The 26,888-nt window shown below is 43.3% G+C and overlaps 1 protein-coding gene across 5 annotated transcripts in view; it reads left to right on the top strand.

The window, feature by feature from the left end:
* The window catches only part of arl6 (ARF like GTPase 6), a 63,122-nt gene that overhangs the window by 13,910 nt on the left and 22,324 nt on the right, over nucleotides 1-26,888 (top strand). For 4 of the 5 annotated variants that reach the window (XM_072260498.1, XM_072260496.1, XM_072260497.1 and 1 more), the window contains one exon: nucleotides 65-206. In XM_072260498.1, coding sequence (XP_072116599.1) covers nucleotides 84-206 — 123 coding nt within the window. In that variant the 5' untranslated portion in view covers nucleotides 65-83. Of the gene's footprint in view, nucleotides 1-64; nucleotides 207-18,000; nucleotides 18,149-26,888 lie in introns of those variants that run through there. The other variant, XM_072260499.1, reaches the window with a different exon arrangement.

Below are 26,888 nucleotides of genomic sequence, written 5' to 3'. Positions count from 1 at the left end.
AGTTGCTTAATTCTGAAATCTGTACATTACATTTTAAAATTTAACTCTTCATATTTTTAATTAGGTCATCTGGAGTCAAGATCATGGGTCTTTTTGACAAACTAGCTGGCTGGCTTGGTTTAAAGAAGAAGGAGGTTCATGTGTTGTGCCTAGGGCTGGATAATAGTGGAAAAACAACTATTATTAATTACTTGAAGCCTTCAAATGTAAGTTCTTCTGTGCTTTCTTGTATGGATTATACAATAAAATGAAACTAAGTTCACATAAATCTGTATGTAACTTTTCTCTCTAAATTATACACATTTTAACCACTTTCTCTTCTGTCTGACAAAGTCTTATTTCTTTACTTGCTTTTTCTGTACACATTATTCATCTAGATTTCTTATCAGTCTGTCAGTTTTTTGTTTCTTATTTGATTTTATGTTCCTATCTTACATTGATTTCTTTCATTCATTTATTTGAGTAATTTGTAGATCAGTAGTCACATTTCCATTCCACTTCTGAGACACAAGTTTGTGGATAAAAATCCCACTTAAAGGACAATTGCATTATCGAATTGTGGGTTAATGTGCTCTGGACATTTTGCTTAGAGCAGCGGTCCCCAACCACCGGGCCGCGAGGAAACGATATGAGTCAGTTGCACCTTTCCTCATTCCCTGTCAAGCACTGTTGAACTTGAACATAAAGTTGCCAACTGTCCCGTATTTGCCGGAACATCCTGTATATTAGGCTAAATTGGTTTGTCCCATATGGCAGCAGTCCCCAACCACTGGGCTGTGGACTGGTACCGGGCCGCAAGGCATGCGCTACCGGGCCACGAGGGAACGATATGATTTGGCGATAGGAGTCAGCTGCACCTTTCCTCATTCCCTGTCACGGCCACTGTTGAGCTTGAACGCACGCGAGGTCATTACCCGCGCGTCATCCATGTCAGCGCGGGAAGGAGATCAACTCCTCGAGCTTGCAAATGACGACGGGCTGAAAAGTATGTTTGACATAACATCTCTGCTGACATTCTGGATCAAAGTCAAGGCTAACTATCCTGAGATAGTCAGGAAAGCACTGAAAATGTTGCTTCCATTTCCAACATCATATCGCTGTCAAGCAGAGTTTTCTGCAATGAATGCAACGAAAACTAAATTGTGGAATAGACTGGACATAAGGAACCCCGTTCGAGTATCGCTGTATCCCATCACCCCTCAATAGGGCCGTCTTGTTGCAGGAAAACAAGCCCAGGGCTCCCACTGATTCAGCGATATTGATGCGTTGCAATGATTTTAAATATTCATACGAGGAAAATATGCGCTGTGTGTTTAATATCCAAACGCTACTTAAAATATTGTGATGCTATTATAAGTGACTTATATAACCATATAACAATTACAGCACGGAAACAGGCCATCTCTGCCCTTCTAGTCCGTGCCGAACGCTACTCTCACCTCGTCCCACCGACCTGCACTCAACCCATAACCCTCCATTCCTTTCCTGTCCATATACCTATCCACTTTAACTTTAAATGATAATATTGAACCTGCCTCTACCACCTCTACTGGAAGTTCGTTCAACACTTACTTCAAGCTCCCCTGTCCTCCCTGATAATTGTCTGATCGCTATATTCATGCGAGGAAAATATGCGCTGTGTGTTTAATATTAAATTCGTTAGATAAACCCTTTTAGAAATGAAATTGAGTGTATTAGCCACTTATCACTTATATTCCGGTCGTGATTAACACCCCCTCCCCCAACAGAATCAGCAAAAACGATTTTTAAAGAATTGGCACGTACACGCATGCGCAAGTTACGCATTTGCACTGGTGCCTGTGCAAGGCTTCATGGTCATTGTAGTCTTTCTCGGGGTAAACACAATGTATTTGACTGCTACTCTTGTACTTTGGCAACCCTACCCCCCAATCTGTGGAAAAAAATCGGCACGTACGCGCATGCGCACATCACGCATGCGCACAGAGGTGCCCGTGCAAGGCTTCATGGTCATGGTAGTTTACCATGTGGGACACATGGTAAACACAAGTGTCCCGGGATTTGACTGCTAATTTTGTCCCTTATTTGGGAGTTAGAAAGTTGGCAACCCTAACTGTAAAAGACATGTTGAGGTGAGTTTAACCCTATTTGAACACCCCCCCCCCCCCCAAGTCGGCCAGTCCACAAGAATATTGTCAATTTTAAACCGGTTTGCAGTGCAAAGAACGTTGGGGATCCCTGGCTTAGAAGATTAATATAAGTTAGAAAATGTTAACCATGATACTTTTAATATTATTTCTTCTTCATGTATGTTAAATTAATATACAAAGAGGGTGATGAATCTGAGACATTCATTAATTTTCCCAGATATAATTTAGTTTTTTTCAATTTCTGAAGTGCTGATTCTCATTTAATTGCCAGCAGCCATTTGGTATCAAAGTCTCTTTGCTGTGTCATCCAAGTGGCCAGCCTTTTGTTTGAGCCCAGACAGTAATTCCTTTGGGCAGTTCCTTTGTGTGTGCCATCATTGATTAAACTAAACGTGACATTACCTCCAAGGTGAAATATTCTCTCTTTGGCAGAGAAGTAGTCACTCTTTGACTAGGAGTTCTGGGGGCTTTTTCGCATTCTAGTTGTCAAGACCAGTAATTAAATGTAGAATATTTTATAATAAACCATGAAATTTAAACCTGAAGAATGGTCATTGATTTTAACCTTGGGGGAAAAAAATCATTTTCACATATTTAAAAAAAATTCAGCAAAGCACACACAATGGAATCAAGTGATTCTCTATTTAAGTATGTCAAATGAATGTAAAATCTTTTGTTTTTATTTCAATTTTAAATGTTATATTGTCAGAGAAACGGTGTTTTTACCATTTGGGTAGTGTCTTTCCAATTGATAGTGTGTGATAAATATTTCTTTACACTCACTAGAAAATTTCTTTTGATTTACTAATATGGAACATATTCTGTGGTATGGCAAATGTGTGAAGAGAAAGACATTGGATGTGGAAAGGATGTTTCCTGTGGTGGGAGAGTCTTAAGACCAGAGGACAATTAGAACATAGAAAACCTACAGCACAATACAGGTCCTTTGGCCCACAAAACTGTGCTGAACGTGGCCTTGCCTTCGAACTGCCTAGACTTACACATAGCCCTCTATTTGTCTAAGCTCCATGTACCTATCCAGGAGTCTCTTAAAAGACCCTATCGTTTCCGCCTCCACCACCGCTGCCTGCAGCCCATTCCACACACTCACCACTCTGCGTAAAAAAACAAACAAACAAACAAACACCTACCCCTGGCATCTCCTCTGTACCTACTTCCAAGCATCTAAAAACTATGCCCTCTTGTGCTAGCCATTTCAGCCCTGGGAAAAAGCCTCTGACTATCCACATGATTAATGCCTCTCATTATCTTGTACACCTCTTTCAGGTTACCTCTCACCCTCTGTTGCTCCAAGGAGAAAAGGCCGAGTTCACTCAACCTGTTCTCATAAGGCATGCTCCCCAATCCAGGCAAAATCCTTGTAAATCTGCTCCGCACCCTTTCTATGTTTTCCACATCCTTCCTGTAGTGAGGCGACCAGAATTGACCACAGTATTCCAAGTGGGGTCCGACCAGGGTCCTATAAAGCTGCACCATTACCTCTCGGCTCTTAAACTCAATATAATTCCTCAAACTACTGGGAGATGAGTAATTCCTTCAGCCAGAGTGTGGTAAATTTGTCAAATTCATTGCCACAGGTACCTGTGGAGGCTAAGTTATTGGGTATACTTAAGTTAGAAGTTGATAGATTCTTGATTTCTCAAGACATGGGGGTTACGGGAAGAAGGGAGGAGATTGGGGCTGAGAGGGAAAATGGATCAGCCATGATGAAATGGCAGAGCAGACTCAATCACCAAATGGCCTAATTTTGCTCTTGTATTTTCTGGTCTTGATCTTATAAGGTGACTGACTGTGTGTGCGTATTTAATCCTTGTTAAGGGATAGGCTAATGCTGGTGATGCATTGGGCAGTTTTGACTACCCTTTGTAGAGCCTTCATGTCTGCCTCAGTGCCATTTGTCAGGTGCTCTCTGTAGAAAGACATAGCTATGGATGTGCAAAGTCCAGCTCTCTTCAGCCTTCTCAGAAGGCAGAGGCATTGATAAGTTTTCTTGACTGTGTAGGATGAGTTCTAGTACCATGAGAGGTTGTGTGTGATGTGCACTCCCAGCGGTTTGAAACTGCTTGCAGTTTCCACTGCTGTGCCACCGATGTAAAGGGGTGTGTGAGGGTGAGAGTTCTTCTGAAGTCAGTGACCATCTCCTTTATCTTGTTGACATTAAGAAAGAGGTTTTTTACCTGGCACCAAGCCTTTAGCTTTTCCACCTCCTCCTTGTAAGCCGTTTCATCGTTGTTGGTGATGAACCCCACCACTGTCATGTCATTGGTGATCTTGACAATGTGATTACTCTGGTGCTTGACCATGCAGTCATGTCTGAGCAGAGTGTAGAGCAATGGGCTCAGCACCAGCTCTGGGGAGCACCCATGTTCAGGATGATGAGGAAGGAGGAGTGGTTGTACATCCTGATTATCTGAGGCCAGTTCATTAGGAAGTCCAACCCAGTTGCACAGTGGTGTATTTAGACCAAGGAGTAGGAGTTTGATCACCAAGGTCTTCCATTTCCTTATATTTCCTACATATTCACGTGCCTCTTTAAGAGCTTCTTGAACACCTCTATTGGGTTTGCTTCCACCATCAGCCTTCCACATACCCACCACTCTGTGTATATTTAAAAAAAATCTTACTCCACCCATCTCCCTCTCTCACCTTAAGTACAGGCCCTGTAATTTAAAAAAAAAAGATACTGGCTGTCCACTCCATCTATGTATACACTCTGTGTATATTAAAGAAAAATCTTGCCCCACATATTGCCCCCTCTTGCCTTAAATACAGCCCTTCTAGTGTTGGACATTTCAACCTTGGGGGTGACCATAAGACAAAGGAGCAGAAGTAGGCCATTCGGCCCATCGAGTCTGCTCCGCCATTTTATCATGAGCTGATCCATTTTATCCTATTTAGTCCCACTGCCCAGCCTTCTCACCATAACCTTTGATGCCCTGGCTACTCAGATACCTATCAATCTCTGCCTTAAATACACCCAATGACTTGGCCTCCACTGCTGCCCGTGGCAACAAATTCCATAGATTCACCACCCTCTGACTAAAAAAATTTCTTCACATTTCTGTTCTGAAAGGACGCCCTTCAATCCTGAAGTCATGCCCTCTCATACTAGACTCCCCCATCATGGGAAACAACTTTGCCACATCCACTCTCTCCATGCCTTTTAACATTCGAAATGTTTCTATGAGGTCTCCCCTCATTCTTTTAAACTCCAAGGAATACAGTCCAAGAGCGGACAAACGTTCCTCATATGTTAACCCTCTCATTCCCGGAATCATTCTAGTGAATCTTCTCTGTACCCTCTCCAATGTCAGCACATCCTTTCTTAAATAAGGAGACCAAAACTGCCCACAGTACTCCAAGTGAGGTCTCACCAGTGCCTTATAGAGCCTAAACATCACATCCCTGCTCCTATACTCTATTCCTCTATAAATGAATGCCAACATTGCATTCGCCTTCTTCACTACTGACTCAACCTGGAGGTTAACTTTAAGGGAATCCTGTACGAGGGCTCCCAAGTCCCGTTGCATCTCAGAACTTTGAATTCTTTCCCCATTTAAATAATAGTCTGCCCATTTATTTTTTCTGCCAAAGTGCATAACCATACACTTTCCAACATTGTACTTCATTTGCCACTTGTCTGCCCATTCTTCCAATCTATCCAAGTCTCTCTGCAGACTCTCCGTTTCCTCAGCACTACCGGCCCCTCCACCTATCTTCGTATCGTCAGCAAACTTAGCCACAAAGCCATCTATTCCATAATCCAAATCGTTGATGTACAATGTAAAAAGAAGCGGCCCCAACACTGATCCCTGTGGAACACCACTGGTAACCGGCAGCCAACCAGAATAGGATCCCTTTATTCCCACTCTCTGTTTCCTGCCAATCAGCCAACGCTCTATCCACGTATGTAACTTTCCTGTAATTCCATGGGCTCTTATGTTGTTAAGTAGCCTCATGTGTGGCACCTTGTCAAAGGGCTTCTGAAAATCCAAATATACAACATTCACTGCATCTCCCTTGTCTAGCCTACTGGTAATTTCCTCAAAAAATTGTAATAGGTTTGTCAGGCAGGATTTTCCTTTAAGGAATCCATGCTGAGTTCTGCCTATCTTGTCATATGCCTCCAGGTACTCTGTAACCTCATCCTTGACAATCGACTCCAACAACTTCCCAACCACCGACGTCAAGCTAACAGGTCTATAATTTCCTTTTTGCTTCCTTGCCCCCTTCTTAAATAGCGGAGTGACATTTGCAATCTTCCAGTCTTCCGGAACCATGCCAGAATCTATCAACTTTTGAAAGATCATCGCTAATGCCTCCGCAATCTCCACAGCTACTTCCTTCAGAACACGAGGGTGCATTCCATCTGGTCCAGGAGATTTATCAACCTTTAGCCTATTCAGCTTCTGAGTACTTTCTCTGTTGTAATTGTGACTGCGCACACTTCTCTTCCCTGTCACCCTTGAGTGTCCGGTATCCTGCTGTCTTCCTTAGTGAAGACTGATGCAAAATACTTGTTCAGTTCCTCTGCCATCTCCTCATCTCCCATTACAATTTCTCCAGTATCATTTTCTATCGGTCCTATATCTACTCTCACCTGTCTTTTACTCTTTATATACTTGAAAAAGCTTTTAGTATCCTCTTTGATATTATTTGCTAGTTTCCTTTCATAGTTAATCTTTTCTCTCTTAATGACCTTCTTGGTTTCCTTTTGTAAGGTTTTAAAAACTTCCCAATCCTCTGTCTTCCCACTAATTTTTGCTTCCTTGTATGCCCTCTCCTTTGCTTTAACTTTGGCTTTGACTTCTCTTGTCAACCACGGTTGCATCCTTTTTCCACTCGAAAATTTCTTCTTTTTTGGAATATACCTGTCTTGCACATTCCTCATTTCTCGCATAAGCTCCAGCCACTGCTGCTCTGCCGTCTTTCCCGCCAGTGTCCCTTTCCAGTCAACTTTGGCCAGTTCCTCTCTCATGCCACTGTAATTTCCTGTACTCCACTGAAACACCGACACATCAGATTTCGGCTTCTCTTTTTCTAATTTCACAGTGAACTCAATCATGTTATGATCACTGCCTCCTAAGGGTTCCTTCACCTCAATCTCTCCAATCACCTCCGGTTCATTACACAATACCCAATCCAGTACAGCCGATCCCCTAGTGGGCTCAACAACAAGCTGTTCTAAAAAGCCATCTCGCAGACATTCTACAAATTCTCTCTCTTGAAATCCAGTGCCGACCTGACTTTTCCAATCTACTCGCATGTTAAAATCCCCCACAATTATCATAACACTGCCCTTCTGACAAGCCTTTTCTATTTCCAGTTGTAATTTGTAGTCCACATCCCTGCAGCTGTTTGGAGGCCTATAAATAACTGCCATCAGGGTCCTTTTACCCCTGCTATTCCTTAGCTCAACCCATAAAGATTCTGCACCTTCCGATCCTATATCACCTCTTTCTAATGATTTAATATCGTTTCTTACCAATAAAGCCACGCCTCCCCCTCTGCCTACCTTTCTATCCGTCCGATACACCGTGTATCCTTGGACGTTCAGCTCCCAGAGACATGCATCCTTTAGCCAGGTCTCAATGATGGCCACAATATCATACCTGCCAATCTGTAGCTGTACAACAAGATCATCCACCTTATTTCTTATGCTGCGTGCATTTAAGTACAACACCTTAAGACCAGTATTTGATACTTGTTGCTTTGATTTCACTGCAATTTTATTGCACTGCAACTCATCCCAATGGCTACACATTTACCCCATCACCTGCCTGTCCTTCCTGACATCTTTACTGCTCACTATCTTAGATTTATTTCTGTTTTTCCCTTCCTCCGCTCTATCATTCCGGTTCCCATCCCCCTGCCAAATTAGTTTAAACCCTCCCTAACAGCTCTATTAAACTTTCCCGCCAGGATATTGGTCCCCTTCGGGTTCAGGTGTAACCTGTCCTTTTTGAACAGGTCATACTTCCCCCAGAAGAGATCCCAATTATCCAAGAATCTGAAGCCCTGCCCCCTACACCAGTCTCTCAGCCAGGCATTCATCTGCCTGATCCGACTACTCTTGCCCTCGCTAGCACTTGGCACAGGTAGCAATCCCGAGATTACTACCCTGGAGGTCCTGCTTCTCAGCTTCCTTCCTAACGCCTGGAAATCTCTCTTCAGGGCCTCCTCCTTTGTCCTATCTATGTCATTGGTACCAACATGTACCAAGACAACTGGCTGCTCACCCTCCCCCTTTAGAATATTCACGACCCGATCCGAGACATCCCGTACCCTGGCACCTGGGAGGCAACACACCATGCGGGTATCTCTGTCAGGCTCACAGGATCTCCTGTCTGTTCCCCTGACTATGGAATCCCGCACGACTACCGCATTTCTCTTCTCCCTCCTTCTCTCCTGCACAACAGCACCAGGCTCAGTGCCAGAGACCCGGTCACCGTGGGCGTCCCCTGTCAGGTCATCCCCCTCAACAGCATCCAGAACAAGATATTTGTTGCTGAGGGGGACAGCCACAGGGGTGCTCTCCACTATCCGGGCATTTCCCTTCCCTCTCTTGACAGTGACCTGGTGTTCTGACTCCTGTAGCCTAGGGATGACTACCTCCCTGTAGCTCCTGTCTATCACCTCTTCACTTTCCCTGATAAGCACTAGGTCATCAAGCTGCAGCTGCAGATCCCTAACACGGTCTCTGAGGAGCTGCAACTCGGTGCACCTGGCGCAGATGTGGCCATCAGGGAGGCTGGAAGTCTCCCAGGATTCCCACATCTGACACCCTGAACAGAGCACTAACCCTGCAGGCATGCTATCTAATTCTACATGAATGAAACAGGAAAAATAAGTCTACTCACCCACTTACCTCGCCAAACAGACAAACTTTTTAAACCGTTAGCTGTGAGAGCCCTGCTGTTCCTGTCTGTCCAGGCCGATTCGCGAAAGGGGTGGTGGGGGGAGAGAAAAAAGAGTTGGCGCTTTGCTGTCGCCTCTTCCTGTTTATCGCCGAAGCCCGTTGAAGCCAAAGCCCTACACTCTGCTACCGCTCACTCCACTGCCTGCTCCAACAGCTGCCTGCTGTATAGGGTGGTCGCCTTTTTAAACTCTCCGCACGGTCCTGCTGACGTCACGCGCCTGCGCAGTCTCGCCCTTCTTGCACTCGAAAAAGTTTTTTTAAAAAACTGCATTCCTTCACAATTCAGCTCCCACGACGCTCTGTAATCCCGATCCAAAGGAGAGGGGGAATTCTGGCTGTTCACTCCATCTATGTCTTTCATAATTTTATTAACTTCCCTCAGCCTCAGCTGCCCAGAGAAAACAGACCACATTTTTTCAACTTGTAGCATATACCCTCTAATTCAGCTAACATCTTAGTAAATCTCTTTTGCACCCTCTGTAAAGTCTCAGCATTCTTTTTGTATTATTAATTGACAAGATTCTGGTATTAAGTCCATTATTTTATTACCTTTCCCTGATTGCTCTTAATGTAAATTGTCTGCTAGGCCTTTGCAGAGGGCAGTTATGAGTCAATCAGGATAATACAGACATCCCACCTCTCCCGGAACTTCCGGGAGTCTCCCGCATATTAATAGCAGCTCCCTGACACCCGTAAATTATATACAATATCCCGGAAATGAGAGCGGGAGCGAGCATCCTGATTGGTCTCTCTTTCTGATAAGTAGACCTATCAGTTATCTCTGTGGGCGGGCTTTACAGTCAACCTCTGTCTCTCCATCAGTTCAGTTTAGTGTCCTGCACCGCCATGGCAGAGTGTTTCAAAAAAAAGAAAATATAAAATGCACTTCACCCCAGACTACACTGAAGTGTACCCCTGCCTAATAGGGGTCAGAAATAATGACAGTGTTGCTCACTGCACTGTTTGCAACAGTGACTTTTCTATTGCCCATGGTGGGTTAGGACTGTAAAAGACATGTTGAGGTGAGTTTAACACGTGTCATTTGTTCATTAGCATAGCTACTCTATTGATGTCCTACGCGATGAGGCCAAACTCCCTGTAAATGTGCTTACAGTTGTAATAGAATTAAAAACAACTCCATGATAATGTATAAGTACATATTTTAAAGTCACATTTTCTGTATATACCCAGTTTACAGATTACAGATTGGTTTACAGATTAGACAAAATCACTAAACAAAGTATTACATAAGACAATATAATAAGGATACACCTTATGCTTTTATTTCTTTTAGGGACCACAACATATTAGGGAGGCTAATTGCAGGGGAGGCTGCTCAAGTATTTCACAGTTCTTTTCAGCAGAACCACATCACAGTACGAGGAAAGTTTGCAAAAGAAATAGAAAAGCTATTTGCATTAGCATTGAGATTGCCAACAAAATACTCAACAAGGAATATATATATATATATATATATATATATATAAAATGTGTGTGTGTGTAAATAGTTTCAATATGTGTCAAATAAATTGTAGTGTTCTTTCATAATCAAATGTCCAATATACGTGCACCCTTAGAGGTCGACCGGGGGGGGGGGGGGCAGTATATGGGGTTGTGGGGGCGGGGGGGCAGGTGTGCTAACTCCCTGAAATGGTGGTGCTGTCTCCATGAAATGAGTTTTTGCAGGGTGGGATATCTGATAATATAAATGATCACTTAAACATTCAGTAAGTGCACCACGTTTCATTACCGAAAGGAGATTAGTGAAAATCTGTAGTTTACAACAATCTATTTATATTGATTTTAGTTAATTCACAAAAATGAATTTAAAATCCTGCAGATATCAGATGCTCATGGCCATGGATACAGTATTAGAAACATAGAAAACCTACAGCACAATACAGGCTCCTCGGCCCACAAAGTTGTGCCGAACATGTCCCTACCTTAGAAATTACGAGGCTTACCTATAGCCCTCTATTTTTCTAAGCTCCATGTACCTATCTAAAAGTTTCTATCGTATCCACCTCCACCACCGTTACCAGCAGCCCATTCCATGCACTCACCACTTTCTGAGTAAAAAACTTACCCCTGATGCCTCCTCTGTACCTATTCCCCAGCACCTTAAACCTGTGTCCTCTTGTGCAACCATTTCAGCCTTTGGAAAAAGCCTCTGACTATCCACACGATCAATGCCTCTCATCATCTTATACACCTCTATCAGGTCACCTCTCATCCTCCATCGCTCCAAGAAGGAAAGGTCGAGTTCACTCAACCTATTCTCATAAGGCATGCTCCCCAATCTAGGCAACATCCTTGTAAATCTCCTCTGCACCCTTTCTATGGCTTCCATATCCTTCCTGTAGTGAAGTGTCAAGAATTGAGCACAGTACTCCAAGTGGGGTCTGACCAGGGTCCTATATAGCTACAACATTACCTCTTGGCTCCTAAATTCAATTCCACGATTGATGAAGGTCAATACACCATATGCCTTCTTAACCATAGAGTCAACTGGACTCGGACCCCAAAATCCCTCTGATCCTTCACACTGCCAAGAGTCTTACCATTAATACTATATTCTGCCATCATATTTGACCTACCAAAATGAACCACTTCACAATTATCTGGGTTGAACTCCATCTGCCACTTCTCAGCCCAGTTTTGCATCCTATCAGTGTCCCACTATAACCTCTGACAGCCCTCCACACTATCCACAACACCTCCAGCCTTTGTATCATCAGCAAACTTACCAACCCGTTCCTCCACTTCCTCATCCAGGTCATTTATAAAAATCACGAAGAGTAAGGGTCCCAGAATAAATCCCTGAGGCACTCCACTGATGACCGACCTCCATGCAGAATTTGACCCGTCTACAACTGCTCTTTGCCTTCTGTGGGCAAGCCAGTTCTGGATCCACAAATAATGCCCCCTTGGATCCCATGCCATCTTACTTTCTCAATAAGCCTTGCATGGGGTACCTTATCAAATGCCTTGCTGAAATCCATATACACAACATCTACTGCTCTTCCTTCATCAATGTGTTTTGTCATATCCTCAAAAAATTCAATCAGGCTCGTAAGGTACGACCTGCCCTTGACAAAGACAAGCTGACTATTCTTAATCATATTATACCTCTCCAAATTTTCATAAATCCTGCCTCTCAGGATCTTTTCCATCAACTTACCAACCACTAAAGTAAGACTCACTGGTCTATAATTTCCTGGGCTATCTCTACTCCCTTTCTTGAATAAAGGAACAACATCTGCAACCCTCCAATCCTCCAGAACCTCTCCCATCCCCATTGATGATGCAAAGATCATTGCCAGAGGCTCAGCAATCTCCTCCCTCGCCTCCCACAGTAACCTGGGGTACATCTCATCCAGTCCCGGCAACTTATCCAACTTGATGCTTTCCAAAAGCTCCAGCACATCCTCTTTCTTAATATCTACATGCTCAAGCTTTTCAGTCTGCTGCAAGCCATCACTACAATCACCAAGCAACAGGAATTCTGCAGATGCTGGAAATTCAAGCAACACACATCAAAGTTGCTGGTGAACGCAGCAGGCCAGGCAGCATCTGTAGGAAGAGGTGCAGTCGACGTTTCAGTCCTGACGAAGGGTCTCGGCCTGAAACGTCAACTGCACCTCTTCCTACAGATGCTGCCTGGCCTGCTGCGTTCACCAGCAACTTTGATGTGTGTTACTACAATCAGCAAGATCCTTTTCCATAGTGAATACTGAAGTAAAGTATTCATTGAGTACCTCTGCTATTTCCTCCGGTTCCATACATAACTTTCCCACTGTCACACTTGATAGGTCCTATTCTTTTATGTTTTATCCTCTTGCTCTTCACATACTTGTAGAATGCCTTGGGGTTTTCCTTAATCCTGCCCACCAAGGCCTTCTCATGGCCCCATCTGGCTCTCCTAATTTTCTTCTTAAGTTCCTTCCTATTTGCCTTATAATCTTTTAGATCTCTAACATTGCCTAGCTCTCTGAACCTTTTGTAAGCTTTTCTTTTCTTCTTGACTTGATTTATTACAGCCTTTGTACACCACGGTTCCTGTACCCTACCGTAACTTCCCTGTCTCATTGGAACATACCTATGCAGAACTCCACACAAATATCCCCTGAACATTTCCCACATTTCTTCTGTACTTTTCCCTGAGAACATCCGTTTCCAATTTAAGCTTCCAATTTCCTTCCTGATAGCTTCATAAATCCCCTTACTCTAATTAAACGCTTTTCTAACTTGTCTGTTCCTATCTCTCTCCAATGCTATTGTAAAGGAAATAGAATTATGATCGGTATCTCCAAAATGCTCTCCCACTGAGAGATCTGACACCTGACCAGGTTCATTTCCCAATACCAAATCAAGTACAGTCTCTCCTCTTGTAGGCTTATTTACATATTGTATCAAGAAACCTTCCTGAACACACCTAACAAACTCCACCCCTTCTAAACCCCTTGCTCTAGGGAGATGCCAATCAATATTTGGGAAATTAAATTCTCCCATCATGACAACTCTGTTATTATTACACCTTTCCAGGATCTGTTTCCCTATTTGCTCTTCAATATCCCTGTTACTATTGGGCGGCCTATAAAAAACACCCAGTAAAGCTATTGACCTCCACCTACAGAGACTCCGTAGGCAATCCCTCCATGGTGTCCATCTTTTCTGCAGCTGTTACACTATCTCTGATCAACAGTGCCACGCCCCCACCTCTTGTTGCCTCCCTCCCTTTCCTTTCTAAAACATCTAATACCTGGCAACTGAAGTAACCATTCCTGTCCCTGAGCCACCCAAGTCTCTGTAATGGCCACCGCATCATATCTCCAAGTACTGATCCACACTCAAAGCTCATCCGCTTTGTTCACAACACTCCTTGCGTTAAAATAGATGCATCTCAAACCTTCGGTCTGAATGCATCCCTTCTCTATCAACTGCCTATCCTCCCTCTTGCACTGCCTACAAGCTTTCTCTATTTGTGAGCCAACCTCCTCTTCCCCAGTCTCCTCAGTCCGGTTCCCACCCCCCAACAATTCTAGTTTAAACTCTTCCCAGTAGCCTTAGCAAACCTCCCCGCCAGGATATTGGCCCCCCTGGGATTCAAGTGCAACCCGTCCTTTTTGTACAGGTCACACCTGCCCCAAAAGGGGTCCAATAATGCAGAAATCTGAATCCCTGCCCCCTGCTCCAATCCCTCAGCCACTCATTTATCCTCCACCTCACTCTATTCCTATTCTCACTGTCGCGTGGCACAGGCAGTAATCCTGAGATCACTACCTTTGCGGTCCTGTTTCTCAGCTTCCTTCCCAACTCCCTGTAGTCTTTTTTTCAGGACCTCTTCCCTTTTCCTACCTATGTCATTGGTACCAATATGTACCACAACCTCTGGCTGTTCTCCCTCCCACTGCAGGATATCGTGGACGCGATCTGAAACATCCTGGACCCTGGCACCTGGGAGACAAACTACCTTCCGAGTTTCTTTCCTGTGTCCACAGAATCGCCTGTCTGACCCCCTAACTATAGAGTCCCCTATCACTACTGCCTTCCTCTTCCTTTCCCTACCCTTCTGAGCCACAGGGCCAGGCTCTGTGCCAGAGGCACAGCCACTGTCACTTCCCCCAGGTAGGCTGTTTCTTCCCCCCGCCCCCCACAACAGTACTCAAACAGGAGTACTTATTGTCAAGGGGTATAGCCACAGGGATACTCTCTAGTACCTGACTCTTCCCCTTCCCCCTCCTGACTGTGACCCACATGTCTGTCTCCCGTGGCCCCGGTGTGACCACCTGCCTATTACTCCTTTCTGTCACCTCCTCGCTCTCCCTGACCAGGCGAAGGTCGTCAAGCTGCATCTGCAGTTCCCTAACTCGGTCCCTTAGGAGCTGCAGCTCAATACACCTGGTGCAGGTGTGGCTGTCCGGGAGGCTGGGAGACTCCAGGACCTCCCACATCTGACACCGAGCACAAAAAATTGGCCTCACACACATACTGCCTCCTTTCTGCAAATAACACCGGTAAACCTACCTCACCTTGTTCCGTTACCACCTAAGCCCATTGAACCAAAGCCCTATCACTCTGCTACCCTCTCACTCTGCTGCCCACTCTGAACGCTGCCCGCTGGATATGGCGGTATTTTTAAACCTTTCACGCTCTACTGGCTGACGTCACGCGCCTGCGCAGTCTTGCCTCTTTTTTTACCCAGAGTGGTAACAACTGCCTGGGCTCCAAAAATCAGCCGTTCACTCGCAGCCTTCTTGCTTTTTGTTCACATTCACCTTGAAGAGTGAGCAGAAATTATGTAGATTAGGACAAGTTGTTGGAGAAGATGAAAATCCACCTAAAATACTAAAAAGTTTGCATTCCTTTCTGAATATCAGTAAGGAATTATACGTGAGGTATGAACAGTTAAATACTAGCACACCCTCAAAACTGATCAATAAACTTCAAGACATGGGCCCTGATATCTTCTTGTGCAACTGGATCCTCAATTTCCTCACTTGCAGAGTCCCTTCAGTACAGATTGGCAACATCATCTCCTGCACAATCACAATGAGTGCAGGTGCTTAGCCCCCTGCTGTACTCACTTTGAGTACTGTGAGGCTAAGCACAGCTCCAATGCCATATTTAAGTTTGCTGACGTCACCACTGTTGTTGGCCAAATCAAAGATGGTGATGAATCGGTATATAGGAGGGAGATTGACAATTTGGTTGAGTGGTGACACAACAACTTCTCAATCAATGTCAGCAAAACCAAAAGAGTTGATTTTTGATTCAAGGATGAAGAAACTGGGGATGTGTGAGCCAGCCCTCATTAGGGGATCAAAGGCGAAAAGGATTCGTAACTTTAAATTTCTTGGAGTTATCGTATCAGAGGATCTTTCCTGGGACCCGCGCATAAATGCCATTACAAAAAATGCACAGTAGCACCTCTACCTTCTTAGAAGTTTGCGTAGATTCAGCATGCCATCGAAATCTCTAGATGCGCGGTGGAGGGTATCCTGACTGGTTGCATGAAGGCCTGGTATGGAAACACCAATGCCCAAGAGTAGAAATGCTCACGAAAGATTTTGGATAGAGCCCAGGCCATCACAGGAAAAGCCCTTCCCACCACTGAGCACATCTACAAGGAGCGTTGCTACAAGAATGCAACATCCATCATCAAGGAACTTCCCCCGCACCACCTCCCTGCTATCCAGACCATGCTCTCTTCTCACTGCTGCCATTGAGAAGAAGGTACAGAAGCCTTGGGTCCCACACCACCAGGTTCAGGAACAGATACTCCTGAACTTGGTGGCGCAACCAGTTCGAGCATTCTAACTGGATGCATCACTGTCTGGTATGGAAAAGCCACTGGACAGGATTGTAAAAAGTTGCAGAAAGTAGTAAACTCAGTGCGCTCCATCATTGGCACTATCCTCCCCAGCATCCAGGGCACCTTCAAAAGGCGATGCCTCAGAAAGGTGGCAGACCCCCATTACAGACCCCTATGCCCAGGGCATGTCTCCTTCTCTTCACTACCATCAAGGAAGAGGTACAGGAGTCTGAAGGCACATACTCAGTGTTTCGGGATCAACTTCTTCCCCCTTGCTATCAGATTTCTGAATGGACTATGAACCAATGAACACTACCTTTCTATTGGGTTTTTTTGGCTCTCTTTTTGCACTACTTTTTATACATGTGTCAGTAAGCATGCCTAACAAGGGTACCAGTTGGATAAAAAACCAGATGGTAAGCCACAACAGCACACCAGTGAGAAGGGGTTTTATTTAGTGCCAGGTGGGGGGGAAGAAGCTGCCCAAAAATTGTGAAGAAAATAGGTGTTTACAAATGGACAAATGAAAACAAATATATATAAAAAATTTACAAATATACAGAGGCTTTCTGCACTTTGTTGTTTACTTTCCAATATAATTATTCATCCATCGTCAAATCCTCCCTCCACACCCCTCAGCAAAGCTAAACTGAGGGTTTTAACTCTGTCTGCGTAAGATGTAGTGCGCTTGCTCCCAGTAACCCAGGCATTATTTTAGGATGCCCCAAACTGTCCCTCGGGTCCTTTGAGGCTATTCTGCTGCCTACAAACCTATATAACAGTGTGAATGAAAATAAATGAAACTGTTTTGAATGCCTGTGTCTAGAATCCTTATTTTTATGAGTTATAAATCAGTAGAGTATGTTAACTGAAGGGATTGCTTTGGATAGCCAAGTTAGTGATTGTTTTACTGTTGGAGTATGTAAGTAGTGAACTCCCAAGATCTGCAGAGTGGGAGGGCAAATTTTGTGAACTACTGAGGAAGCTAGACCAGGGACAGAACAAGGAGGAATGATTAACTGAGCAAAGGGGCAAGGTTGGCGGGAGAATTTGCATTGCCAACCTAGTCTGTCACAACATACTTACTGTGGTTATAGTATTTTATATTATTATTATGTATTGCAATATGCCGACACTGTGAAACAACAAATTTCACAGCATATGCCAATGGTATTAAATCTGATTCTAATTGTTACCGTTCAACCATCAGTATGGATAACTTCACTCACTTCAAGACTGAACTGATTCCACATCCTATGGACTCAGTTTCAAGGACTCTACCACTCATGTTCTCAGTATTAAGTATTTATTCATTTATTATTTGTACAATTTGTCGTCTTTTGCATATTGGTTGTTTGTCAGTCTTTATTTGTATGTAGTTTTTCATTGATTCTATTGTATGTATTTGTTCTACTGTGAATGCCTGCAAGAAAATGAATCTCAGGTGACATGTATATACTTTGATAATAAATTTACTTTGAATAAGAATCTCCAATGTGGAATCAGTCTACTGTAGTGAAAATAACTGGCAGAGCAAGAACTCTGTTGCCAGTGATTATCAAGGGGACCCTGACAATGATTTTTTTTTTGATTCTGGTTCCTTCCAGTTGGTCAATCAAGTAGACTTGATTGGTATCACATTCACCACTTTAAATATTCACTCCCTGCTCACTAGACTACTGTGACAGTGGTATGGGCCACCTTGCCAAGGTGTATTCTACTCTAACTCCTGAATGCCTCGATCTGCACCAAAATGGAAAAAAGGTAACAACTGCTTTGGAATACCTGTAATTGTAGCTTTTTTAATGCTATTCTGACTTGAAAATTAATTACTATTACTTCTTCATTGCTGGACCAATATCTTGGAATTCCATATGTAGAAAATGTTAACCTAAATTAAATGCCTTTAAATGCAGATCTAATGTACTGTCACCAGTGATTGCCATTTTACCTTTTCTCTGCCACTGACCACCATCTTGGCCGCAATGCAAAATTAAAAGCCACCATAAACTAACTTTATTAACTGGAGCATGCTGAATTACATACTGCAATCAAGTTATGGTCTTTATTCATTGCCTTGTGGTTCCCCTCAATATTCCTTTGCCACTCTTCTTGCTCCTACCTAGGAAGATTGAGTGATGGCAGATAGCTGGGAAGTTGCAATTGGGAGAGTTTAAGCAAAACTGGGATGACACCAGCACTAACATTGCTTGAAAAGAAGAATTTGGTCTTTAGCAGGAGTATTGGATAGTATGAAAGAAGAAAACAATGCAGAATTATGTCAGAGAAAACAAAGAGACTGCAAGGATGGGTTTAGAATGCATGAATGCATCTGAGGGAAATGTGGTGAATATAGTGAATTACAGGAGTAAAAAACTTAAGTGAAGAGTGGGTTGAAAAACAGATTAGCACTGAATATTTCCCATTTATAAGATGTTTGGAAAAGAGAGAAGGAAGAAAGGTGATAGATTCTCAATGCTGATTGAGAAAGAAATTGCTATGCTGGAGAGAGGGTATGTCCTTGAGATGATAGATACAAGTATACATTTGATTTTGAGGAGCAAGAGAGAATTTTTGTGCTACTTTGAGTATTTTGCAGGCCATCAGATTGGGAGAAATTACAAATGTGCAGGATATATAGAGGTGTGATTTTGGGAGCTTTCATTTATCCCAAATTGATTGGAATAATAAGGGCAAAAGAGGTAGAATTACTGAAATGTTTTCAAAATTTGCTTAATCGATATATTGTTGGCCCAATAAGGAGTGGGGAAGGCCTTGTTAGGTCCACTTGCAGGGAATGAGGTGGACAAAGTTAAGCAGAAAAGTTTAATTGTTAGCTATTCACAATTCACTAAAGCCTTAATTCTATAGTAGGGAAATTAATGGATAAAATTCCAAAGGACTGAATTTGTGTTCACTTAGATAGGCAGGGATTGATTAGGGATCTCTTTGTATGGAGGGAGAGGAGCACAGCCTGATTGCCCACACTTTGGCAAATCAGATATAGAAGGGCTGGGATAAGGGTTGCTCAGTAGGCATCTTTGATGGTTGTGTCACAATGGTCAAGGGTATTTGGGCAGCTGGTGTGATAGGAAACATGCTGGTAATATTTTGGTAACGTACTCTTGAAGACCGTCTGTTTGAAGTCATTGACAATGATGAAGAGGGCATCGGAGTATCCCATTTCATAGCTGTTCTCCATGGAATATAGTTTATTGAATGTTGGTTTCATGTCTGCCTGAGGTGGGATGTAACCTGCCATCAGGATAGCTGAAGTGATCTCCTGTGGCACACAGTATGAGTAACTCTTTACTATATTAGAAAAATTCCAATTTGAGTGAGCAACTTGCTAGGACTGTAACGTCTGAGCACCATGAGATATTCATTAAGAAGTATATCCTTAACTTTGCCCAAAGATGCTGAATAGTCCAACTAGTGAATTGAAAATTCTTCAGGTTGTATGGAGCAGTCAGGTGAAGCAAGTGTAAGCCACATTTCAGTGAGATATAGCACACAGAGGTCTTTCCGTTCTCCTTGGTTGCCCAGCCTTGCTCTTAGTTCGTCAACATTGTTCTTAATAACCACGGTGTTAGCTAGTAGTATACTTGGGAGGGGGGGGGGGGGTTGAACTTGACCCCACACTGTTTCAGCCTCACCTGCAGTCCAGCCCTCTTACCACGCTTCTGGGGTAATAGACTTCATCTGATCTTTGTTAATAAACAGTTAAAAGTAAATTTATTATAAGACCATAAGATATAGGAGCAGAATTAGGCCATTTAGCCCATCAAGTCTGCTCCGCCATTTCATCATGACTGATCCAGTAGATTCATCACTCTCTGGCTAAAAAAATCCCTTCTTGCCTCCATTCTAAAAGGATGCCCCTCTATTCTGAGGCTGTGTCCTCTGCTCTTAGACTCTCCCACCATAGGAAATATCCTCTCTACATCCACTCTATCAAGGCTTTTCACAATTCAGTAAGTTTCAATGAGGTCACGCTCATTCTTCTGAATTCCAATGAATACAGGGAAGCGAATTCCTCCCCCCCCCCCCCATTCCACCAATTCTAACCAATTCATACAGGAAGACCATAGAGAGTGTCCTGGCCAGCTGTATCACTTTTTGGTACAGGAATTGCAAGACATCTGACTGAAAGTCCCTACAAAGTATTGTGAGAACTGTTGAAAGGATCATCAGGGTCTCTGCTTCACCTATCAGAGATGTCTGCCAAGTACGGAGGGCCCTTAGTATCATCAATGATCCCTCCCATTCGTCCAAGAACAATCACTTTTACCCCCTACTATCAGGCAGGCATAGCATTAAGCTATGAACTATTGGGATAGGAAACAACTTCTTACAGGTCGTATGACTACTGAATGACTGCCACCACCCAGTTCTCATCACATATGAAGCGCCAGTAGTGTTATACTGTTTACTTTATAACTTGTGACATCAATGCGCTTTATTATTTGCTAATTTATTTGTGGTAATATTACTTTGTGTTGTGTAGTGTGAATCACATGTACTGTGTTGTGCACCTTGGTCTGGAGGAGCATTGTTTCATTTGGAGGTATACAGGTATACAATTGAATGACAATAACTTGAACTTGAAGTATAAAGTGAGTAGAGTATCTGAGTAGAGTATCTGAGTAGAATTTGCTATCTGTGGAGCCCTGAGTGCACCTGTGCTGTTGGTGAGTGTGGAAGAGCTGTTGCTGCCAATCCATACTAACTGGAGCCTGCCAGTGAGGAAATCGAGGGTCCATTTGCACAGGAAAGTACCAAGGCCCATGTCTTGAAGCTTATTGATGCATTTCGAGGGAATGTTACTATTGAATGCTGATGTATGCATCTTCATTGTCCAGGTGTTCCAGGGATTGGGGGTCCAAGTCTATAGTTCCTTGGAAGTGTGAACATGAGTCAATAGGGTGGTGAAAAAGGCATGGCATAATTGTTGTCAGTGTTCTTATTTTCTTTTGAGGTGAGTTTGAGCATATCTTTGTACCTTTTCTGTCCACCTGGTAATCTTTTCCCATTACAATATAAGAAAGGGGATCTGCGGCCTGAGTCTGATGTTGGGTTTGCAAGTGATCAAACTAGAAGAAATATATTTCAAACTAGAAGAAATTACAGAAATATACTGTAACCAGACTTAATTTTGGGGGTGTTTGCCCGGGAGAAAAACTCGTGTTAGATAGCTTACCTTTCCATTGGTTTTGTAGGAGCAGCTTTCTGGGTTTTTTTCCCAGTGCCATGAAGTGCCAACTGTAGATGATCAAAGTCTTCTTGAAGGATGGTGATTATGCTTGCACAGTAGACCATGAGCTTTATATCATGTTTGAGGTCTTAATATTCAAGCAATCTTTTCCTCAGCTAATGAAAAGTTGTGCCAGTGTGTTGAAGATGAAGATCAATTTGATCATTGTCTGCTGATATTTGAGAAGTGGTCCACGTACTTCAGGGTCTTCTCCTGATGCCTCAGACAACAATATTTTGCTGTGAGGTCAGGTTTAAAGAGGGTCTTGATCTTGCATATTTTAAGATGGATCCATTTTTTCATTTGTTTAAGACCATAAGATATAGGGGCAGGAGTAGGCCATTCGGCCCACGGGGTCTGCTCTGCAATTCACTCATGGGCTGATCCAGTTCTTCTAGTCATCATCACTCCCCTGCTTTCACCCCATACTTTTTGATGCCCTGGCTAATCAAGAACCTATCTATCTCTGCCTTAAATACACCCAGTGACTTGGCCTCCACAGCCACTCGTGCCAAAAAATTCCACAGATTTACCACCCTCTGACTAAAGTAATTTCTCCATATCTCAGTTCTAAAAGGACGTCCTTCAATCTTGAAGTCGTGCCCTCTTGTCCTAGAATACCCTACCATGGGAAATGACTTTGCCATATCTAATCCGTTCAGGCCTTTTAACATTCAAAATGTTTCTATGAGATTCCCCCCTCATTCTCCTGAACTCCAAGGAACACAGCCCAAGAGCTGCCAGACATTCCTCATAGGATAACCCTTTTATTCCTGGAATCATTCTCGTGAATTTTCTCTGAACCCTCTCCAATGTCATTATATCCTTTCTAAAATAAGAAGCCCAAAACTGCACACAATACTCCACGTGTGGTCTCACAAGTGCCTTATGGAGCCTCAACTTCACATCCCTGCTCTTATATTCTATACCTCTAGAAATGAATGCCAACGTTGCATTTGCCTTCTTCACAACCGACTCAACCTGGAGGTTAACCTTTAGGGTATCTTGCACAAGGACTCCCAAGTCCCTTTGCATCTCTGTATTTTGAATTCTCTCCCCATCCAAATAATATTCTGCCCATTTATTTCTTCCACCAAGTGCATGACCATACATTTTCCCACATTGTATTTCATTTGCCACTTCTTTGCCCATTCCCTAAACTATCTAAGTCTCTCTGTGGCCTCTGTTTCCTCAACACTAATTCTCCTTCACCTATCTTTGTATCATCAGCAAATTTTGCCACAAATCCATTAATAACATAGTCCAAATCATTGACATACATAGTAAAAAGCAGTGGTCCCAACACCGACCCCTGTGGAACTCCACTGGTAACCGGCAGCCAGCCAGAATAGGATCCTTTTATTCCCACTCTCTGCTTTCTGCCAACCAGCTAATGCTGTACCCACGCTAGTAACCTTCCTGTAATTCCATGGGCTGTTATCTTGCTAAGCAGCCTCATGTGTGGCACCTTGTCAAAGGCCTTCTGAAAATCCTAATATACAACATCCACTGCATCTCCCTTGTCTAGACTACTGGTAATTTCCTCAAAGAATTGCAGTAGATTTGTCAGGCAGGATTTTCCTTTCAGGAAACCATGCTGGCTTTGGCCTATCTTGTCACGTACCTCCAGGTACGCCGTAATCTCATCCCTAACAATCAATTCCAACAACTTCCCAACCAAACAAATGAGACAACAATGGTTCAGCTTTCAAATGTGCTTAAATGCTGATATTGTCTACCTACTGCTATTCAACTACAGTGAGTTAGGTGATCTTACTTCTGGGGTACAGTTGCTGTAGATTCATCAATCTCCCATTAGTTCTGAAGATTAAGTTTATTCAAGGCAAGAAAGATTGAAAATGGACAGAGGCAATGTCACAGATTGGCTTGATATAGATCTTCATGTTATAACAGCGCTGTTATAGAGTAGTTGATTCAGAATGTGTCTTGCATTCCATTATGAAGCAAAGCATAAGATTAAGCTGAATTTCCCTGGAAAGAGAAATTGCAGGATTATGCTCAGACCCCAAAGGTTTCAAAAGGCCATTTATCATAACCGATACTGCTCCTACGCTTTTCTTGGAGTTCTGCACAATAAAGATCAGATCACCTGTGCCTCTAGGTAGAAATTATCTACACTACAATTTGAGGAGCAAAAATTAAATGATTAGGTGATTGGATACTATGCTCTGTACCATGGATTTTGCTGTTTCTCTCTCTTTCCTCCTTTTCTCCCTCTTGATGCACTCACCCAGCCCCTAGCTTTGCCGCATGTCTGGTCTCATTCTGAGGCCCGGTTGTACATCTGCTCCAGGTTTCCAACCTGGGGTGGCAGTGATCTTCATATTGTAATCATGATATATTCTGAGGAGAAAAAATGAAGGTTGAGGGGTAGTAACTGTTCCTGAACCAGGTGATGTGAGTCTTGAGGCTCTTGTACCTTCTTCCTGATGGCAGTAGTCCTGGGTGGTGGGTGTCCCTGATATGATGGATGCTGCTTTCCCACAATAACTCACCATGTTTATGTGCTCAATGATTGGGAGGACTTTACCCATGATGGACTATGCTGTACCCATTACTTTTTGTAGGATTTTCTATTCAGGAGCATTGGTGTTTCCTTACCAGCCTATGATGCAGACAATATACTCTCCACTACACATCTATAGAAGTTTGTCAAAGTTTTAGATGTCATACTGAATCTCTGCAAACTCCTAAGGAAGTAGAGACACTGCCATGGTTTCTTTGTAATTGCACTTGCGTGCTAGGCCCAGGACAGGTCCTTTGAAATAAGCAACACACATCAAAGTTGCTGGTGAACGCAGCAGGCCAAGCAGCATCTGTAGGAAGAGGTGCAGTCGACGTTTCAGGCCGAGACCCTTCGTCAAGACGTCGACTGCACCTCTTCCTACAGATGCTGCTTGGCCTGCTGCGTTCACCAGCAACTTTGATGTGTGTTGCTTGAATTTCCAGCATCTGCAGAATTCCTGTTGTTTTCCTTTGAAATAATACCACCGAGGAGTTTAATGTTGCTGGCCCTCTCTACCTCTGCTGCTACGATGAGGACTGGCTCATAGAGCTCTGGTTTTCTTCTCCTGAAGTCAATAATCAGCTCCTTGGTCTTGCTGACATTGAGTGAGTAAGAGGTTGTTGTTATGGTACCACTCAGCCACATTTTCAATCTCCCTCCTGTTGGCAGCAAACTTAAATATGGCATTGGAGCTTTGCTTAGCCACACAGTCATAAGTGTAAAGCAAGTAGCGCAGGGAACTAAGCACACAGCCCTGTATAAATTGATGCAAGGTTCATCACTTTACAGTTCCTTTCAAATGCATTCAACTGTCAGGAGTTAGGAAACCCTTAATCGTGGCCCAGGTTTGGAAAGAGTGAATCTGCACCTAACTTCTCATTATAAGCATATTATAGATCAGCATACTTTTCATAGGTTTGAATCAATGTCAGGCATTGACTATTTTCTGTATTCCTCACAGCTAACGAGTGTGGAGTATATATGTGTCTACTAATCAGTACCTATTACATTGAAATACATACAATCTCATTAGTAATATCTGCAGCCTAGGATGCCAAATAATGTTATATTGTTTTCACATTTAAATAGAACGTAGAAGAATGCTATTCATCCCATCAGGTTCAACAATCATCAATCCAATTGCCCCTCACATTTCACTACAACCTATTCTCTGTCTCGTACATCCATACTACCTCTCTCCTCGATTTTCTTACTAATCACTTACACTATTCCAGTCAAGGTGGGGCCGAGCTGCAATGTCCATCAAGGTCATTGCTCAGACTTAGTAGTTTTTTAGGTTTGTGGGGAATGGTTTAGGGGACGGCATGGGGTGTTTAGGAGGTCATGTTAAGGTTCAGGGTCAAGGATGAAGGAGAATGAAGAGTTGAGGGTAGGAGCCAGTGTTAAGTCGATGTTGGAGTGATCCTGGGGGTTGGGTCAGTAGACTCTGAAAACAGCAATCCCCAGGTTGAAGGGCCATACAGGTGGGAATCATTTGAACCAGTGACTCATAGAAACATAGAAAACCTACAGCACAATACAGGCCCTTCGGCTCACAATGCTGTGCCAAACATGTACTTGCTTAGTAATTACCTAATGTTACCCATAGTCGCCGATTTTTCTAAGCTCCATGTACCTATCCAGGAGCCTCTTAAAAGACCCTATCATATCCGCCTCCCCCACCGTCACCGGCAGCCCATTCCATGCACTCACTACTCTCTGCATAAAAAAAAACAACTTACCCCTGACATCACCTCTGTACCTACTTCCAAGCACCTTAAAACTGTGCCCCCTCGTGTTAGACTCAACCCAGATTACCAAGGTTAAGGGTCCATGTAAATCAGGGCCTAAAGTGCTCTGCGGTCAAAGGTCAGTGATCATTGAAGTCAAGTCGGCAGGTGCCACGGAGACGAAATGATCCCCAGATTGTCAAGTCCAGGGATGGAGGTACTTATGGGCAGGAATCATAAGAACCAGTGATACCGCTCCAGATTACTGAGGTCGAAGGTCCATGCTGGTCGAGAAGTTGAGGCCCGAAGGTCCAACCCATAATTGGTGAAACCTGTGGTCATGGGTCTGACGGTAAAACCCATGATCAATGAGTCCTGGAGTTAGTACCAAGTTGGCAAAGTCCAGAGGGCAAAGCTGAAGGTTCGAAGGTCGAAGACCGAAGTCACCAAGCCAGGTGGTAGATGCCCAAAGGTTGAGTTTGTAAATTTGAGCCTGGGACTGAAGGGTACAGTTGAAATTTGCCAGAATGATTCCAGAGATATATTTTAGGCTTGTGGTTATTCTGGAGATGCTGTTTAGAATCATGGCATTGTAGACAATGTAAGAGAGAAACTGTTTCCATTGTAGAAAAGTGAAAAGTTATCTGGTAGAATAAATGGTTTGTATTGCAAATAATGGGAGAAGCTCTGTTTATCATTGCACATTCCATTATTCCACTTATAATATGACATCTACTTTTGTTTTATCAAGGACTGAAGTTAGAAGTGAAGTAGAATGACATTTCAAAATTGTCAGGTGCTTCAAGAATAAAAGAGTGCTTTTCTTTGAAGAATGCAGTATCATTACAGTGTCTACCATAATTTGGTTAGAACTGTCTATCTCTTTATCTGGTTAGTTTTTAGTTAAGGGACAACAGTAATATAGAAACTACTGCTATTCAATTGAAGAAAACAGAGGAGGGATTGGGTGTTAAATAAATATGTTTTAAGAAA

The sequence above is a fragment of the Mobula birostris genome, chromosome 6, assembly GCF_030028105.1.
Source record: "Mobula birostris isolate sMobBir1 chromosome 6, sMobBir1.hap1, whole genome shotgun sequence".
Lineage (NCBI taxonomy): Eukaryota > Metazoa > Chordata > Chondrichthyes > Myliobatiformes > Myliobatidae > Mobula > Mobula birostris.
The sequence above is the reverse complement of the archived record's forward strand: the minus strand, read 5'-3'. Positions and strand labels throughout refer to the sequence as shown.